This window comes from Oryx dammah, unplaced genomic scaffold, assembly GCF_014754425.2.
Source record: "Oryx dammah isolate SB20612 unplaced genomic scaffold, SCBI_Odam_1.1 HiC_scaffold_26, whole genome shotgun sequence".
Lineage (NCBI taxonomy): Eukaryota > Metazoa > Chordata > Mammalia > Artiodactyla > Bovidae > Oryx > Oryx dammah.
In genome coordinates, this window is record NW_024070210.1 from 81626780 (window position 1) to 81647169 (window position 20390).

At 39.9% G+C, this 20390-nt stretch overlaps 1 protein-coding gene across 2 annotated transcripts in view; it reads right to left on the reverse strand.

The window, feature by feature from the left end:
• The window catches only part of ARIH1 (ariadne RBR E3 ubiquitin protein ligase 1), a 106543-nt gene extending 97116 nt beyond the window's left edge, over positions 1-9427 (reverse strand). The window contains exon 1 of one of the 2 annotated variants that reach the window (XM_040227397.1): positions 8054-8732. In XM_040227397.1, the coding sequence (XP_040083331.1) occupies positions 8054-8422 (369 nt within the window). In that variant the 5' untranslated portion in view covers positions 8423-8732. Of the gene's footprint in view, positions 1-8053 lie in introns of both variants that reach the window. The other variant, XM_040227398.1, reaches the window with a different exon arrangement.
• Between the last annotated feature and the right edge of the window lie 10963 nt (positions 9428-20390).

Below are 20390 nucleotides of genomic sequence, written 5' to 3' on the forward strand. Positions count from 1 at the left end.
CCAACTCCATTTCAGAAACTTAAAATACAAGATTGTAGAAATCTATTGATGCTATAAGACATGCCCATTCTTTTGGAACTGAAGATCCAACACTGGACCACATTTTAATTAGCTTGGGCAGTTTTGATTTACTTTGTTTTAAACACAGTAGGCTTTTTTAAACACTGAAAATAAAATAAGGCAAGGACTGCCACTACCATCTCATGGGTCCCAAAGGATTCAGTGATCCCAGGTTAGAAGCAGCCTCGGATTACAGATTATTCTCTCACCTAGTAAGTGATCATCAAATGTCAGTCTAACCACTCATTCTTCTATTTATCTCATCAGTTAAAGGGAATAATTAATCTATTTGTAAGGTTACATACTAACCAAAGGTTAGTGATATCAGTATCAACCTGATATTGATATAGTATCAATATTAAAAGATGAACTGTATAAATAGCCAAGATCTTAACAAAGTTATGGGCCTGTGATATTATACCTAATAAAGGCCATGTATAATTGAAACTTAGAGAAGTAGGCAACACGCATAATCAGAGATACCGGTTCACTGTCATAGAAGAGACAAAGAAAAGAGGACTGATTAACTTCAAGAAAAAGTTTTTCCTTCATGCTTCCAAACAAAAACTGTTAAGAAAACAACTGGACTTCCCTGGTGGTCCAGTGGTTTGAGAATCTGCTTGCCAATGCAGGGCAGATTCCATATGCCACCTGGCAACTAAGTGCTTGTACCCTAGAGCCTGAGCTCTGCAACAAGAGATGCCACCGCAATAAGCAGCTCCTGCACTGCAACTAGAGAAAAGTCTGAGAGCAGCAATGAAGACCCAGTGCAGGCAATAAATAAGATTTTTTTTAAAAAAGAAAACAACTAAAAATATCAAAGGGCCACCCTAGGAACAATGGACCAAAGTTAAGGTGTAAACAGTTTAATTCCATTTTTTTTCCCCCAAAAATCAAGAGTTAGAATGAGCTATATCACAAACTAGTTTATTGTCATTTACTCATAATTAAGCAGACTGGAATCTTACAAAGAGAGGATTATTAAAGACACTGGACAAGAACAATAACTTTGCTTGCAACCCTGGCTGTACATTAAAATAAACCAGGGAAAACTTCTGTTTAATGATAATGCCTGGTCCAAACTCCTAGAAATTCGTTTGCTTAGCCTTGGGTTATGAGTCCCAATATAAAGAAGTCTGAATGAATAAACTGCATCAGTATCAATATACTGATTATGATACTATATACTAGTTCTGCAAGATGTTATCATCATAGAAAAATCAGTAAAGGGTATAAGGGATCTCTGTGCATTATTTCTTGCAACAGCATTAGACTCTACAATTATCTCAAAATTTTAAATGTGATGAAAAAATTCCCAGGTGATTCCACTATGTAGCAAGAGTTTAAAAAAAAACAACAACAGACTGGAGAATCTCCGATTCCTGCCAGTTATTAATAATTCCAAGAAGTTGCAAACTATTCTTTCAATCTCAGCCACTGAAGGTAATTAGGAATACTTATCATTTAAAGATATAATATTTTGCAAAGCCAAACACAAATAATTTACGGTTATTCTGAACTAAAAAATCCACATTACTATACACTGCCATTAGTATATAAATTGACTGGATAGTAAGCATTATACTATAGTTCTCATTCGCCTCTTAACTGAGCCAGATTATATGTATCATAGTAAGCAGCCTCTCAAATGGCCCCCAGGATCTACTTCCTCATCTTCACACTTTTGTGTAATCCCTTCCTCTTAAGCTCCTCACTTAAAACCGGGAGAGTACCTCAAAGAGATAGGATGTCATTTCTGAGATGGTGTTACAAGAGTGTGGCTTCCATCTGGGGGGTTCTCTATCTGAAACCCCCTGCCCCAAAGGAAAGAAGCTACTGTGTCATAAGCCACTTTTCAGTGAAGCCCACATGGCAGGGAACTTGCCAAAAAACAGCCAGTGAAAAATCCTGAGGCCTGCCAAGAGTCACATGAGTGAGCTCACAAGGGGATCTTCCTCTAGTCAAACCTTGATAACTGCCATCTAGCCAGTATGTTGAGTTGCAGCCTTATAAGAGACCTTGAAACAGAGGCACCCAACTAAGTTGAAGTCAGAATCGTGACCCACAGAAAGTGTGAGATAATAAATGTTTGCTGTTTTTAAGCCACTAAGTTTTGAGGAAAATACAGGCCTAAAAATAATACATATAGCTGCCACACACAAACCCACAAGAAAGTAATCTGATCTGATGACTTCTGCCTATCTTTGTTCAGAGTATCAAACCTCCCAGCTTTTACAACATTATCACTTATAATTAACAAACTGTTTTACCTGAGTGACCTCACCATCACTGGGACACAGCTTCCTCATTCTTATTTCAATTCCTTAGAATGGCTTCCTATCCCTCTCTTCTATCCACCTAAATCCTAGACATCTTCCAGATAAAACTCACATATCTCTTCCATGAATACCTATTACAATCCATTTAGCACTGATCTAACAGCTTTAAGAGTAGAAACTCAGAGACCATGAACTCCTTAAGAGTAAGTCTCACATTTTCTTCAACATTCTGAACAGTACTGAGCAACTGCATTTACAGTATTCAACTCCTTATATCCCTTCCCATGTATCAAATAAAGAAACTCTCTCAACTACTTTTATTTTTAAAAAATAAAAATAAAAAAGCCGGGGAGTGAGAAAGGGTGAAGAAAACCCAAATGTTCCAACCTAGAATATGAGATTGTCACTGGTTTGGCTTGCATGTTTGAAATAACTGAGTATAGACCACTCTAATCTGAAGAATAACAGTAATGATAACAAATCCCCTCCATGAGTAGCCTAAGGTAAGGTGAAGTCGCTCAGTCGTGTCCGACTCTTTGCGAACCCGTGGACTGTAACCTACTAGGCTTCTCCGTCCATGGGAGTCTCTAGGCAAGAATACTGGAGTGAATTGCCATTTCCTTCTCCAGGGGATCTTCCCGACCCAGGGATCGAACCCAGGTCTCCCGCGTTGGAGGTAGACACTTTAACCTCTGAGCCACCTGAGTAGCCTAGTTAATTGTTATTTGTAGGCTCTCTCTTCAGCTAGCTCTCTCTCCTAGTAACTGTTCAGGCTCTCAAAATTTTCCTTTTATTAGTTTCTTAAACAGTTTGCCTTCCATCATTAACCCCCTCTATAGTAATTCATCACTAGTCATTACACATGGAGAAACACTGCTGTTAAATCTCAACTAGACCAGTAGCTCTCAAACTTCAGCCAGCATCAGCATCACCTGGAATGCTTGTTACAACAGCCTGCTGGATCCCACCCCCACAGTTCCTGATTCATGACTAATGCCATAAGTGATTCAAAAAGAACATGACTTCAAGCTTGTAACTCAAGGAGATCAGCTGGAGGGAAAATAAAAAGTTCAAGAAGGATAAACTACACCAAACACCTCAATGGCTTCAACACACACACACACACACAAAATCCCCCCCAACCCAGTTAACCAATCTAAATTTATCTTGACATGCCCACTTGAGTTCAATTTCATTGAAACAAGGAGGACCTCCAATTCACTGAAGTTTTTTTAAAAGGATATTAGAAAAATTAAGCATTAATGTAAAAAAGACCAGTCTAGTAGTTCAACAGTCCTGTTTTAACTTCCCAGAACAAAACAAAGGCGGGGGCAGGAGAAGCAGACAAAAACTGAAGGTTCTATGATGTAAAAATTAACTTGCCAGTTAGGAAAAGCAGTGGCTAGACCTGACTCCGGAGAAGACGATGGCACCCCACTCCAGTGCTCTTGCCTGGAAAATCCCATGGATGGGGGAGCCTGGTAGGCTGCAGTCCATGGGGTCGCAGAGTCGGACACGACTGAGCGACTTCCCTTTCACTTTTCACTTTCATACATTGGAGAAGAAAATGGCAACCCACTCCAGTGTTCTTGCCTTGAGAATCCCAGGGATGGGGGAGCCTGGTGGGCTGCTGTCTATGGGGTCACACAGAGTCAGACATGACTGAAGTGACTTAGCAGCAGCAGCAGCAGACCTGACTCCTGAACCAATACACAATACACTGGACTATACTGCCTCTAATTTATTCATGAAACCTCAATTTAGAAGCACCTCAAATATTTTCAATAAAAAATGGGCAAAATGTTAAAGATTTCATATCAACAAGCCAACAGAAAATTTGCTGTCTTTTAAAACAGGTTATTAAGAATAATAAATCTTCTAATAGCAAGAAGCCCACCCACTTCTCCTTTGCTTCCTCTCTGATCACTCACATCCAACAGTTCCATGAGCCTTTTCCTCAGCATATCCTTTAAATGTGGTATTCCTAAGGGTTACTTGCCCTTCTTACTCATTCTCCCTGAGTGAGTCAAAATCATGACACTGGGTGAACTATGAACATTCCAGTCCTTCAGAACTATCACTGGACTGGCTAAAAATATAAGATGCTTAGGCTCCAATTTAGACTTGACTAACAGATAACAATCTCTGGGATTTGAGCCCAAGAATCTCTATGTTCCCCACCTCTATACGCTTCTTAGGCAAGAACCATGTCCTCTATAGTGACCAGCACACACACAAGGCACAATCAACATTTGCTAAAGAATGCTGTGGAAACAAAAAACAGCACATTTAAACATCCTTGAATTCCAGAGTTATGTAGTGTTAGTTTAATAAATTACTTAAATATTTAGACAACTACATTAGATAACCATTGTAATATTATTAACCACCTTATATTAACAATGCTAGTTAAATATAGCTGGGTAAATAAAGGACTTTAAGCACTTCTCTACCCTTAAGATATGTTACAGAAAACCCCTGATCTTAAAGATCAAAAGGTAAGTAGCCACAAAGAGTTTAAATAAAAGAAGATCAAATTAAACAAACAAAAGTTACAGAGAGCCAGAAAACCAAGAACTTTCTAAAAGAAAAAGTGTTAACTCGATTGTAGACTAGAACTAACAAGCAGTTATCTACAAATAACAGTATTAATCTGTTGTTCCCCAGAAAAAGTAATCAAATTCCCCCAGGGAAGACTCAATTAACTTGGCAAACGTTTTTACATTCAATCTTTTTCTCCTGCACATTTATTTTCAAATTCACTAACATACGTGATTCATATTGAGAAGTAGTACCAGAAAGAAGGGAATTTAAATGTTTTAGAATTAAGAGCAAGTTCCCCGATGTGAACTAAGTTAATAAAACAACGGTTTTTAATTTACTTAAAACTTACTATATATTAAACCAACATTAGATTTAATTGAAAAACCTGTACGACTGATGTTTAAAGGCTCTATGAATATAAACTGATCTCATAAATCAATAAAAAGATAAACATCCCAAAAAGAGGTAAAATGAGCAAAAGCAAAGGGCAATTTATGAAAGAAATACCACTGCCCAAAAAACTCTTTAAAAATTCAATCTCATTAGTTAAAAAAAAAAAATTTTTTTAAATGATGACCAATCAAGAACCATGGAGGGAAAACTAGTATAACCTTGCTGAAAGCAGCGTGCTAATATTTATTAAATGGCTGAAAAGAAGCACATGTCTGGCTCAGCAATTTATCCTAACAAAATAAAACATCCAGATATTTATCTGTAAGAATATTCCTAGTAAGGTTTATAAAAGATGAAAACTAGACAATAAAAAGGAAGACCAATAATAACAGATTGACTAAATTAGTTTAGATCTGTAATTGTGTAAGCACTTGAAAAATAGTTACTTATTGACAGGAGAAAGTTGTTGACCTTCCCTGTTTTTGCAACCTGCTTTTTTCCTACTGAAAACATAAAAAGAACTTAGTTTTATTCTGTAATTATCATTTTTTTTAAACATGTATACCTCATCCACAGATCTGGAACGATTATTACAGTTCAGATTCTGGTGTATCTCTCTCAGTAGCAGGCAAAATAATTATTTTATCTTTTTTCCCCCCCTCACCTCATCAGTTTTTTTCTTACAATGCAATGTGTTACCTGTATATTAAGTTTGAATCTATTAACATAAATAATCTATAACATAACCAAACCCTAGTTTAGTGCATCATTTGCCCAGTGTATACCATTGCGAGAAAGAAGATCTGGGGTAAATCCTATCCTTTGATCTACTGATCTCTCTAAATATGAACTTTTAACAAAGGAAAAGATAGTCATTTCAGCAGTCCTACTTAAGAGCACCCTTAACAAGTAGTAAACTAGGAAAAAAAGAGTTGTTTCAAAAATCCAGCATGAAAACATGGTTAAAGTAAGACACCTAAAAAAATTCTCTAGTATTTTGTAGTTCTTAGTTCAGTTTATCCATGTTTATTCCTCTTCCTCTAAACTAACAAAGAAAAAATGATGTCACATGCATTAGCTACATCTCTGTTCCAGAAGTGACATAAAGAATTTGTAGGGTTTGGCCTCAGTGATTGAGGACACACCTAAGAGCTGAAAAGGCTGAAGGAGATTTAACTACATGAAAACATACTAGAAGAAGTTAGATAATAAACATCTATGAATTTTAAAAGGTAATTAAACATTCGAATAAGCCAGGTGATAGGTGTGAAAGCATCAGATTCAATACAGATTTACTATATACTTTATATAATTAGTAAACGAAAAGGGAATTCAAGGTTTCACTGTAAATTCAACTTTTCCTCAAAAAAAAAAAAAAAATTTCTCCATTTAGTGACCTAAGACCTTAAATACTGTATCTGTAGATCAGAAAGAGCTATAAAACTTATCTTTCTTTTACAACCCTTCAATTTCCTCTTCAGACTACATTATCTATACAAAAGTTTGAGATTTCCACTGTTTAGTAATAGCACTAAGTATCACAGTTTTTTAAACTATTATTTAAAACACTATCTTCAAACAGGCCTAAATAGATGGTTTCATTTTCAAAAGAAAGTGTCTTTTTTACTAAATACTGTAAAAAATTAATAGACAATCTATTAATCATGCAAGCTCAACAAGCACGCAGTGACATACTGCTTATTTACCAGTGAATATTAGTCAACCAATTTTAAGAGGGGGAAAAAAAATCACATACCAGAAGGCAATCGTAACCTGCTGCTCACCTATACAGTTTACTTCCATGAAACTAGTGTTTTCTAAGGATTATATTGAATCAAGACTCCATTTTTATTCTGCAGTAGTACCCATGACCCCCTCATTTTTCTCAAAATGAACTGAAACTTTTGATTTTCTAAAGCTCAAAACGCAAAATATGACCCACAAGATTAGATGAGGTGAGGTTATACTTAAACCAAGTCCTACCTACCGACAATGAAATACAAATTATCAGAGAAAGGAGTCCAGAATCAGAAAGTCTCTAACTTGCTAACTCACAATAAGAGTCTTGTTCAATATTACACAATAACAATGCGCTTTGCTGTTGTTTGAGCTGCAAAGGCTGGGTAGGCAAGTTGCAGCAACTATGCCAACAGCTTCAAGTATGCTACAACTGAGAAGAGTAGCAGTTAAAACACAAACGAACAGCAAACATTAAAAAAGATACAAGCAGAAGCCTCACCATTAGAAAAGAAGATCCATCAGCACCTCTCCCAAGAAACAGTTCCCTTCCCCCACTTTTAAGTAGGCACTTAAGACTGCCAGGCAGATCCATTTCTTTATTAACTGGTGCCCACTTGGGGCAACTGTACACCAAGCAAGCCCTCAGGCCTACTAACCCCTTCCAAAAGTGCTCAAGTGAGACTGAAAGCCGGGGAACCCGTCTTAGGGGCCCAGATCTCCTCCACCTTCCATCCCGCCCCGCCCCTGTAAGCTCTACTGAGGCCAGAGGAAGGACACCGGGCCCAGGGACCCGCAGCAATTGCCCGCAAAAAAAGTCTGAGGCCTCCGCCATAGCAGGACCTGGAAAGCACCGCCCCTAGCGCACCTCCCCACACCCGGCGAATGTCTGCTCTATTCCCAGCAGAAGAGAAGACAGGGCCGGGAGGCACCAGGCTAGGCTGCGCACCAGGCCCTGGCCTGCCCCTCGGGGCCGCGCGGACCGCCCGAATCCGCTCCCGGGTCCGGCTCCGTCAAGCTGGCGCGGGGGCCACACTCACCTGGATGACCTCGTTGACCTCCCGGATACATTCCACCATGTGTTGCAGAATCTGCTCGGCCGTGAGCACCTCGTAGCGGTAATCCTCCTCCTGCTCATGCCCCGGCCCGCCGCCGCCGCCACCGCCGCCGCCGCCACCTCCGGGCCCCAGAGCGCTGCCGCCGCCGCCGCCCGTCTCCCCGCACAGCAGTCCGTCCCGCTCCCCGCCGACGCCCAGCCCCGGCTCCACCAGCTCCACCTCGCCCAGATCCAGGTTATCATCGTCCGGCTCATCGTCGTCCTCGTCCTCCTCCTCCTCGGCGCCGCTGTCCTCCTCGCTGCACTCTTCGTCCTCGTCGAACTCGTAGTTGTAGCCCTCGTCCGAGTCCATGGCGCGACGCGCGGAGGCCCGGCGGACGCTGGCCCTGAGGCGGGGAGAGGGCGGGGACGCCGAGGCCCCGGCTCTCGCTCCGGCTCCGGCTGATGTCCGGACGCAGGCCTGGCTCCGGCCCCGCGGGCCGCGGCTCCTCCCCGGGCGCGGCGGTTGGCGGTTGGCGGCTAGCGGCGGCGGGGAGGGCGCGGAGGAGGGAGGGAGGGAGCGAGGGGGCCGCTTGCCGCCCGCCTCAATCAGACGCGGCTCCGCTCAGGCCTCCGAGAGAAAACAGTCCCCAGCGCCACCTCCACGGCCGCTGCTACCGCTACTGAGCCAACAAAGGGGCGTGCGTCACCGCGTCGCGCTGCGTCGCGCGTCACTGCTCTTGACGTCATCGCGCCCCGCCCCGCCGCCCCTGCGTGGAGTGCGGGGAGACCCCACGGCCTCGGTTTGCCCTGGGAGCGCGGCGCCGCGGGAATCGCATGCTGGGTTCCGGCTGCGGTCGCTGTTTGGGCCCTCAACAGCGAACAGAGTACTGGAGGAGCCTGTGGCCATTGGTCGCCGAGAGCGAGAGGGGCCTGGTCCGCCCACGTGGTGGATTTTTCCGCAGGCCATGAAGATCCAGCTCCTCGCGCAATCCTTTGGGGATGGCGGCCTTCCCCCAGGGCCAGAGAGACGCTTCCCGCCGGCCCGGGAGTGATTCCAAGAATACTCGGCTGTTGAGCTACTGATCCTGTAGCCTGGGCTACTCAGTGGAGTCTGTTTTATGCAGAACCTCTAAGCTGTGTTGCTGGTGAACCCCGTTTTAAGTAATTAGATTGTGTACTCTCCGGACGTGCTGTGATTTTTCAGTCGCCTACAGTGACGTCATTTAGCGTTTCCTGAACTCAGGTTCAAGCACTTTATTCAAGGCACTAAACTGTTAAAGTCATGGCTTGCCTTAATTGAGTACTGTGTAAGATTTTTACATACATATTTCTTATCTTCATGGAGCCACAGTACCCATTTTATACCTGAGACTGAAAAGGAAAGAGACTTGAGGAAGACCACGGAACATTTGTCCTATGTTTTAGCACCTGGGTGACCTTAAATAGCAATCATAAAAATAATTTAAAATGAATAATATGTATTATATGCAGCATTATATATAAAATGGGTTGTAAGATAATACAGTACAGACAATACTAGAAATATATACAGGGACCAAATAAAGCAGAGAAATAATGCCTGTCTCCTATCTGGAAATGTGTGAGCTGAGAGTTGATAGATGGCGAGGAGTTTAACAGAGACGGTGGGGAAGATGATCTAGCCTGAGAAAATAACAAAAGCGAGAGCACAGTAGGCATAAAGTAGTTTAGTTTGGGGAGCTTAAAATGCAAGGAGGGTAAATGACAAAATATCAAGTTGTGAACAAGAGAGGAAGAGTATTTTATGCCATTCTAGTAGACGTAAATCTTTGTAAATAGGACAGAAAAGCCAGAGAAATATTCTGAAGGAAGAAGAGGCACGAGAAAACTTCCTCTTGGGATAACTTGAAGGACTGGCCCAGACTGGAAAAATTTTTAAGTCTGAATCCCTAATTTACTGATAAATCTTACCTTTCAGCAGTTTCCCATTGGAATCTGATTTTGAAAAGTGAAAAATACCTTTATAATGGAAATAAGCCTTATTATTTGTCCATTTTGTAAAGTTTTTAATAATAAGATTTCCTAAAATAATCCAAGGATTTGCAAATTAAAACTTACATTTTATGTCTTGGTCCTTTCTTGTTTTTATTTTAGCAGTTCTAGGTAGTTGCCACACCTGGAGCAACCTAAGTATACTAGCAACCCTTCTCTCCACCCATCCCTGTTCTTAAACATCTACAGAGAAAATTCAGCAAAGCTTGACAGTACCCTAAACTCCTTTACCCCGTCTTTCTTTTCATCCACTCATATCTTGACTGAACCCTACCATCCATATCCTCCCCTTTGATATGGAGCAGCTGACCACTACTGGAGAAATTTCCATGATCACGTACATTCTGTTATTAAATTCCAGTCATCTACCACACCTGATGCCTCAACACCACCCAGCAGCCCTGTTAAATTTTTCTAAATTGTTCTGCCACTCTAGGCAACTCTGAAATCTTCACCAGTTTTTTTCAAATCCCCAACCCTGCCCTTCCAAATCTGCTCAAAATACATGACTTTATATCACAGAAATTTGGAATCATAAGGACCTCTGTGACTGAAGCATACTGAGCAAAAATCGAATGTTAAAGGATCAAGTCAGAGAGGACAAATCAAGGTAGAGGCCCAGCAGGGCCTCTTAGGGCATCTTAAGAAGTTTACATTATTGCAATGGAAATCATTAAAGGATTTTAAACAGAAGAATGAAATAATATGCTCTCTTTTTTAAAAAAAATAACCATGCTTTTTGGAGAATAGACTATGAAAGCAGAGAACAACTAGGAGGTCATCTCAGAAGTGGAGGTGAATAATGGTAACAGCTTAGGCTAGAGTTGTGACAGTGGGGCTGATAAGTGGTCAGAGTCATGTGTAATTTGAAAGTGGAGCCAACAGATTTGCTGATGGCCTGACTGTGAGGTTGATAAAGGATGAGGATGCCTCCTAAATTTGGGGTTTGAGCAAGTGGGTGAATGATGGTGTTTACTAAAACAAGTTAAAAATGATTTGCTTGTTAAACATTGAGGTAGAGATACCGAGAAGGCAGTTCCACATACTGATATACAAGACTGAAGGTCAAGAGGAGGTAGGGCTAGATAGAATTTCACCAATGTTTATGTCAACAATGTTGAGAAGCAGCATAGGAAGGAATAGAGCAGAATTTACCTCTGCCCCTCCAGTTGCTGTCTGTAACTTTGAACAAATTACTAAACCTCTGTGAGCTTCACTTTGAAGTTAGTCGCTCAGTCTGTAGCCTGCCAAGCTCTGTCCGTGGAATTCTCCAGGCGAGAATACTGGAGTGGGTTGCCATTTCCTTCTCCAGGGGATATTCCCAACCCAGGGATTGAACCCATGTCTTCTACATTGTAGGCAGGGTCTTTACCATCTGAGCCTCCAGGGAAGCCCAAGCTTCATTTTGGAGGATAATTCCCTATTCTGATAGAATTATTTGTGAGTATCAAATGGAATAATATATTTAAAACACTTGACATAGTGCCTGGCACATAGTTATATGTTCACAAAATTAGAACTTTTAAAAGTGTTGTAAGTCACCTTGCATCTTTGGGGGAAAAAAACCTATAAATTGGAATTATAACCTTGTAGTTGATTTTATTTTGATTTTACATGAATGTATATGGCCTATGTCATTCTTGTTTTCCAAGGAAGAAAATCGGCATGCTTTTTTCTTAGAAACTGTTTCCACAGTTTGATGACTCCTTTTTGGTCAAAATCATAGTGCTTCTGAATTTTGGGGTCTCCTATTCATGGGTATAATGAGATTTTCATCAATACTCCATTGACATTTTTAAAAGTATCTTAGAATCAGGTTATTATGTAGTGCTATTAAAGGAAACCAGTATAACAACTTCTCTCTGGCCCCAAATTGGCTAAGGGATGACCCACATACAATGTTTTTTTTTTTTTTTTTTTTTTTTTTATACAATGTTTTTTTAAGTGACTTGATCTTAAAGGTATTGCCTGTGTCATTGCTTTCTCAGGTATGGTGATTACTGGGTAGAAGTACAAGAGTCTGTAAACAAGAGATTAAACAAGTTCCTTGAAAAAAAAAATGGGCAAGTTAATATTTCCTTGGTGCTAATAGAATAATTGTTTTATAATTAGGTATTCACATTGTCCCCATGTCCTTTTTTTTAAGTATATATTTATTAAATCCTACTCATGGTGTAAAACTCCATAAATATTTATATGCATACCAAATAGTTATGAACTAAATTCCAGCAGGAAAAATATGCAAGTGCTTTTCAGATAAATAGAAATTAAAATAGCACTGGACTTTTTCAAAGGGCAGATAATAGAGCTGTAAGCTATGGAAAAACCTCTAGCAATGGCAGGGCACTAGAGTGACCAACTGTCCCTGTTGGCACAAAATGGGAGTTTCCTGGGATGTGGAATTTTCAGTGCTAAAACTGGGAAATCTTACACAAATTGGAGTCTCACCTCCCCCAAAATTCTTATATGATTTAATCAAAACACTGTTTCTAAAACTAAATGGAAATAGCAATTTATCATGTACCACTTTTTGCTTTTTTTTATGTTTTAATTGTTTCTGTGTTTTACCAGGCAGGAGGTAAGAAAATGAAATTTTAATATAAATTTAATTTAAAATTCAATTTTAGCAAAAATGCAAAGAGATTCTAATAAGCTAATTGAATACTTTGCATTTCTTTAACACCATCTGTGTACTTTGTATTTTATTACAAGCAACAATTAAATGTTACACCATTGTTGAGAGGTAGATCTTATCATACCAGTTCTATGTGGTAAATAATATAAGGCGGCTTAGAGAAATTGAGGTTGTATGCCTCATTAGAAGTCTGGAAGAAATAGTGATAACCAAAAATGGAACCTGATATTTTTGACTGCGACACCCTAAGATACACTCTCTACCTTATCTTTTTCTTCTAGCATACAGAATTAGTGATTTTATTATTGAACCAGAGATTTTATGCAAGTAACTATCTACAATGTGTGGTAAGATAATGCTGTATCTAGGAGGAGAATACATGCACGCCCTCCTGCAATTAGACAAATTTACAATGTACAAATGTCTGTGTTTCCCATGATTGCAAGACACATGTATTTCGCCTAATTGTGTACTTATTACAGCAAAAAAATAGCAAATGATCACCACCACCCCAGAAGTGAACATATGTTTGTCCTAATATTTAATCATTTGATGAAAAAACTTTTTATAACAAAATTTGCAAAAGAATGGCTTCTCTGATTTACAGTATCTATTGTGTTGCCTTGTGGATGCATTTGAATGAATGGGCAAAAAGTGAGCAAATGTATTATTGTCTACTGTATGCTAGAGTGAGTGCATGTATATTTTAAATTTATTCCTTATGATTTCATGAAGCTGGGATTCTTTTTTTAATTGAAGCATAGTTGATTTATAATGTTATGCCAGTCTCTGCTGTTACAGCAAAGTGATTCAGTTTTACACACATACCCATTCTTTTTAAACAATATTTTCCATATGGTTCATCCCAGGAGACTGAACACAGTTCCCTGTGTTATACAATAGACTATGCTGTTTATCCATTCTAAATGAAGTAGTTTGCATCTAGAAGCTGAGATTCTTAATTTTATAGGTAAGGAAAAAGACAAAAAGTAATTTGCCAAGTCTCACCAGCGCTTTCATATCCAAAATTTCAGAGTCCAAGTCCTCTGTTTTTTCCACACAATTCTCAGTAATTGTAATAAGATCTTATTCCTTTTTCTAAAATATGTCTTTGTATTTGTTGTAATGGAGTAATTGCTATCAAGCCTACTTGTCCAGACTGGCAGCATAAACATTGACAGTATGCAATGTTTTTTCCGCCTGGAAACAGTTAATAAAAATAGAATAGTGAATAAACAGATGTGTTATCCTCAATTAAAATAGTCCCACTTTAATCTTGCAGATACAGTCTTACTGTTTTTAATAAAATATGTTCTAAAATACATGGCACTTTTTTTGGTCAAACAATAGTTATTAGTGACTATTCAGTGCAAAGGACCTAATCATTCTACAGAGCTTGAAAAGGAAGAACCCTGAGAACACCTAAGAAATCATTGTTTAAGGGAAAGAGACAAATTTAAAGCAAAGTTTAATGATAAAAATGGTAACTATGACAAAACAAGAAGAATGGCACAAATGTTAAGTGCTAAGGAGTTTACAAAGGCAGAAGTCACTAAACTGAGTGGTTCTAAGACAGCAGTGGCTTCCCAGGTGGTGGTGGTGCTGCTGCTGCTGCTAAGTCGCTTCAGTCATGTCCGACTCTGTGCGACCCCATAGACAGCAGCCCACCAGGCTCCCCCAACCCTGGGATTCTCCAGGCAAGAACACTGGAGTGGGTTGCCATTTCCCTCTCCAATGCATGAGAGTGAAAAGTGAAAGTGAAGTTGCTCAGTCATGTCCGACTCTTAGTGACCCCATGGACTGCGGCCCACCAGGCTCCTCCGTCCATAGGATTTTCCATGCAAGAGTGCTGGAGTGGGGTGCCACTGCCTTCTCCGTCCCAGGTGGTACAATGGTAAAGAATTTGCCTGCAGTACAGGAGACGCAGGGCTTCCTGGTGGCTCAGAGGTTAAAGCGTCTGCCTCCAATGCGGGAGACCCAGGTTCGATCCCTGGGTCTGGAAGATCTCCTGGAGAAGGAAATGGCAACCCACTCCAGTACTCTTGCCTGGAGAATCTAATGGATGGAGGAGCCTGGTAGGACTACAGTCCACGGGGTCGCAAAGAGTCGAACACAGCTGAGCGACTTCACTTTCACAGGAGACGAAAGAGTGGCGTGTTCAATCTTTGGATCAGTAAGATATCCCGCTCTCTCAGCTCCCCCTCCCCAACCCTGGAGGAGGGCATGACAACTCCAGTAATCTTGCCTGGAGAATCCCATGGAGGAGACTGGCAGGCTACATTCCATAGGGCAGAGTCAGACACAACTAAAGCAACTTAGCACACACATATACTTATTTCCTCTGCATGACATCCTTTCCAATCACTCTACCCCCAACTAACCCATATGCTTCAAAACTACTATGTATCACCTGTTACTGACATACTTCCAAGCTTTTGATTATGTTGGAATGAATTAATTCAAACCTAAATCGGGAAGATCCCCTAGAGAAGGATATGGCAACCCACTCCAGCATTCTCGCCTGAGAAATCCCATGGACAGACGACCCTGGCGGGCTACACAGTCCATGAGGTCGCAAAAGAATTGGACACCACTCAGCGACTAAACAACAACAAAGCTTAAAACCAATAGACATTGCCTTCTTACCTCAAAATGTGTTGATCGAATCTTGCTGACATTATATCAAGATTAGTGTTCAGTTCACTTCAGTAGCTCTGTTGTATCCGACTCTTTGCGACCTCATGAACCGCAGCACACCAGGCCTCCCTGTCCATCACCAACTCCCATAGTCCACCCAAACCCATGTCCATTGTGTTGGTGATGCCAGCCAACCATCTCATCCTCTGTCGTCCCCTTCTCCTCTTGCCCTCGATCTTTCCCAGCATCAGGATCTTTTCAAATAAGTCAGCTCTTCTCATCAGGTGGCCAAAGTATTGGAGTTTCAGCTTCAATATCAGGCCTTCCAATGAACACCCAGGACTGATCTCCTTTAGGATGGACTGGTTGGATCTCCTTACAGTCCAACAGACTCTCAAGACTCCCCCAACATCACAGTTCAAAAGCATCAATTCTTCTGCACTCAGCTTTCTTTATAGTCCAACTCTCACATCCATACATGACCACTGGAAAAACCATAGCCTTGACTAGACGGACCTTTGTTGACAAAGTAGTGTCTCTGCTTTTTAATATGATGTCTAGGTTGGTCATAACTTTCCTTCCAAGGGGTTACCTGTTAATTCCTCTAGGTCTCCATGAAAACTTGAAGGTTGTGTGCAAGAGGAGGAGGGGACCTGACGTACATGTTCTCCATGGCAGCCCTCATCTAGGGTTTCTCTAGTGCGAATGCCCAACCCACTTCTCACACCCCCAGGGGTACCTCAGCTTTTAATAGTTCATGGCAAGACAGGATTGATGTTGGAATTCAGCACATTGGACACAGCTGATTCAATGCTGCCTATTCATGAATGAGTGAAGGACTGTAGCAAGGAACAAATGGAAAAGCCTTAAGGGGCTAAAGATTGGAGTAACTGAGGGAACCTGAAATAGTAGTATCTGACAGGCCCACCCAGCTCCAAAGCATTCAGGAATAAACACTTTTCTTCTGTCTCTTCTTTATTTTTTTGTTTCTCTCTTGGGTTTTGTTGTTGTTGTTGTTTGTTTGTTTTTCATTTGTTTTGTTTGAAACAATACCATGATTGAAAAGACGTAGTCACGTCTTCCAGCTCCAGGAACCGGATGCCACTCCTTAGAGTTATGTTGCAATGTGCCAAGAACCGGTTTTTCAATTCTGTCTTCCTGACTGTACCCTCACAGACATCATCAGTAAAATAATAATGGAGGGCTTGTGATACATGACTTTATGTCCAGAATTCTTTATGAGCTGCTTCACATTTTGCTTTCATGAGAAGACAGGTTAGTATGTTGGTTGCGTGTTTTGACACACTCAAACGCTGAAGCACTGAACAAGTTCTCATTTTAAAGAGTTTGGAAGGTCAATAATAATTAAAATTATAACATTGTCTCTAAATGTTATTAAAATAGTATAGTCCTAAAGGTTTACCCCATGTTAATGATTAGTACATTTTTTCATAAAGCAAACAATACAGACAATTTTCTGTGAACGATAAACAACAGCATATATGAATTATGAGTCTATTTTCTTCTAGATGATTGTATGTGGGAGGTTGCAGGTAAAGAGGGTCAAACAGATGTTTTACTAGAGTAAATTTTACTCAGCTAACTTTAAGATGCATATTATTGTGTGACAGCCCCATAAGCTCCAGATGCGGAAGCCCCATTTATTAAGTATATGACCTTAGGCAAGTTACTTAACCACTTAAGAGCCTGTTTTCCCATTTTTTAAAAAAAAAAGGAAGAATAATAGGATTTTCCTCCTTTCATTATAAGGATTACCTGACTTAACTGTAAAGGACTCTTTACAATATCATCATTGGACATAGGAGACTTACAATGTTTTGTTTTAGACCTGAGAATATACAAAGAAAATTATTCAGTCAATTTTAAAGCAGTTGTCCTTTGAAAAGTATAGCTTATTATTCATTTGTCAAATATTGAAAAATGTTGCTATACTCTTTATATGCTTGTATTTTTATTAGGTACTTCAACAAGACAATTGTTCACCAACAGTATCTCAGGCAATGGGCTAGATGTTGAGAATAAGAAGATAAAGCTGGAGTAGTGAGGGAAACGTGTAAACCATTAATTACATTATAACATGATAAGTACTGTAATGATGTATGATCTGAATGTTAGGGTAGCAAGAGGATAAGGCACATTAGTGTGGGAAGCAGACAAAGTGTCAAAGAAGGCTTCCTAGGGGAGGTGTGGCCTGAGCTAAGAATCGGAGAAAAAATAAGTGATGCTCTGGAACAAAGGAGTGTTGTATATACATATAAATATGAAATATGCCAAAACCAATACAGAATTGTAAAGTAAAAATTAAAATAAATAAATAAATAAATAAATTTAAAAAAAATAAAAAAAAATAAAAAATAAAAAACATCCATTTTCTTAAAAATAAAGAAATAAATAAATAAATATGAAATAACATGGCATATTTGAACCATGGCCTGTTTGGACAATGTTCTTGTCCCTTCTGTACCCTTCTTATATTATTTTCCCTTTTCTCAGTCTTTTCCATCCTCTCCCCCCTTCCTCCACAGGTAACATGTCTAAAGTCCATAGCTTGCAAATGGTAGAGCTAGAGATCAAAGCCTCAGTTCCTCCATTTCCAGAGATTATGCTATTCCTGTTACGCTTCTTTGAAGATATTCCACTCTTTTAACAAAGCTTCTCATTATTTTCCTAGCTTTTTGTGAGACTGTGTCAGGTTCCTCATTTTACTAAACTCATTTTGATCATCACATTTGGATTCTATTGGGCAATAGGCTGGGTTCAAGGAGGGGAAGATGTGTTCCATGCTAGTTCAATTAAATACACATTTACTGAATGCCACTGGATATAAACCATTGTGTTAGACATTATTGAAAATACAAATCAGTTTACATTTCTTATCCCTAAGAAGCTTACAGTCTAATATAGGAAATGATACTTACTGGAAAACTTCATACTTGGGAGCTTATCTGTTAAGCTTAGCACTAGGGTAGTGTTTCTCAACTATCTTTCTTCATTATCATTCCTTAAGGAAACTTTTCAGACCTTTTAATCCTAAACATTTCCCTCATGAAATTTTAAAACCACAGAAATACTATATATCTATTTATATAAGGTATTAGACCTATATTTCATACTTAAAAAGAGTACTTTTTTCACACATACATGCACCAAAGAACCAATTTCTCTCCCCTTGGAGGCAATATTGCCTGTGATGAAAATATATGCACTTAGCTAAGGCTATCACTTTCAAAGTCTAATATTGACAGTCAAATTCCAGTTTCAGATTTTTGGTATCTGCCAAAGATTAAATATAATTTAAAAATTGAATTTCCTGAGTTAAAAATAAAGCTCACAACATTCGATTTGAATAATAAAATTATTGTGTGTATTCATGTGTGAGTACTTGTGTGGCTAAATTCAGAGCTACCACATTGCTTGACTGCCCAAAGAGTATATTCATAATGTAGTATGTGTGATGGGAAGGGAAGAAGAAAATGGAAAACAATTTGAAGCTATAACCATGATGTGTTTGAAAGAGAAATTCAAGTTTATAAATTATTTCAACTTCAGCCCATCCTAATCATCTTCAACTTCTCCTGTGCAAAATGTAATTAATTCTCGGTGAATAATTAAATCACAATAATATTAATTTTTATATAGGCAGGAAGTATATACCAACCAGAAAATTCATAGTGTATCAGTTCAGTTCAGTTCATTTGCTCAGTCGTGTTCGACTCTTTGCGACCTCATGAACTGCAGCACACCAGGCCTCCCTGTCCATCACCAACTCCCAGAGTCTACCCAAACCTATGTCCATTGAGTTGGTGATGCCATCCAACCATCTCATCCTCTGTCGTCCCCTTCTCCTCCTGCCCTCAAACCCTCCCAGCATCAGGGTCTTTTCAAATGAGTCAGCTCTTCACATCAGGTGGCCAGAGTATTGGAGTTTCAGCTGTAGCATCAATACTTCCAATGAATATTCAGGACTGATTTCCTTTAGGATGGACTGCTTTGATGTTCTTGCAGTCCAAGGGACTCTCAAGAGTCTTCTTCAACACCACAATTCAAAAGCATCAATTCTTCTGCACTCAGCCCACTCCAGTGTTCTTGCCTGGAGAATCCCAGGGACGGGGGAGCCTGGTGGGCTGCCATCTATGAGGTCGGCACAGAGTCGGACACGACTGAAGTGACTTAGCAGTAGCAGTAGCAACTTTCTTTATAGTCCAACTCTCACATCCATACATGACTATTGGAAAAACAATAGCTTTGACGAGACAGACTTTTGTTGGCAAAGTAACGTCTCTGCTTTTTAATATGCTGTCTAGGTTGGTCATAATTTTTCTTCCAAGAAACAAACATCTTTTAATTGCATGGCTGCAGTCACCATCTGCAGTAATTTTGGAGCCCCAAAAATAAAGTCTGTCACTGTTTCCACTGTTTCCCCATCTATTTGCCATGAAGTGATGGCACCGGATGCCATGATCTTAGTTTTCTGAATGTTGAGTTTTAAGCCAGCTTTTTCACTCTCGTCTTTCACTTTCATCAAGAGACTGTAGTTCTTCTTTGCTTTCTGCATAAGAGTGGTGTCATTTGCATATCTGAGGTTATTGACATTTCTCCCAGCAATCTTCCAGCTTCTGCTTCATCCAGCCCGGCATTTCGCATAATGTACTCTGCATATAAGTTTAATAAGTAGGGTGACAATACACAGCCTTGACATATTCCTTTCCTGATATGGAACCAGTCTGTTGGTTCCATAACTGTTGTTCCAAGTCCAGTTCTAACTGTTGCTTCCTGACCTGCATACAGGTTTCTCAGGAGGCAGGTCAGGTGGTCTGGTATTCCCATCTTTTGAAGAATTTTCCACAGTTTTTTGTGATCTACAGTCAAAGGCTTTGGCATAGTCAATAAGGCAGATGTTTTTCTGGAATTCTTGCTTTTTTGACGATCCATCAGATGTTGGCAATTTGATCTCTGGTTCCTCTGCCTTTTCTAAATCCAGCTTGAACATCTGGAAGTTCACAGTTCACGTACT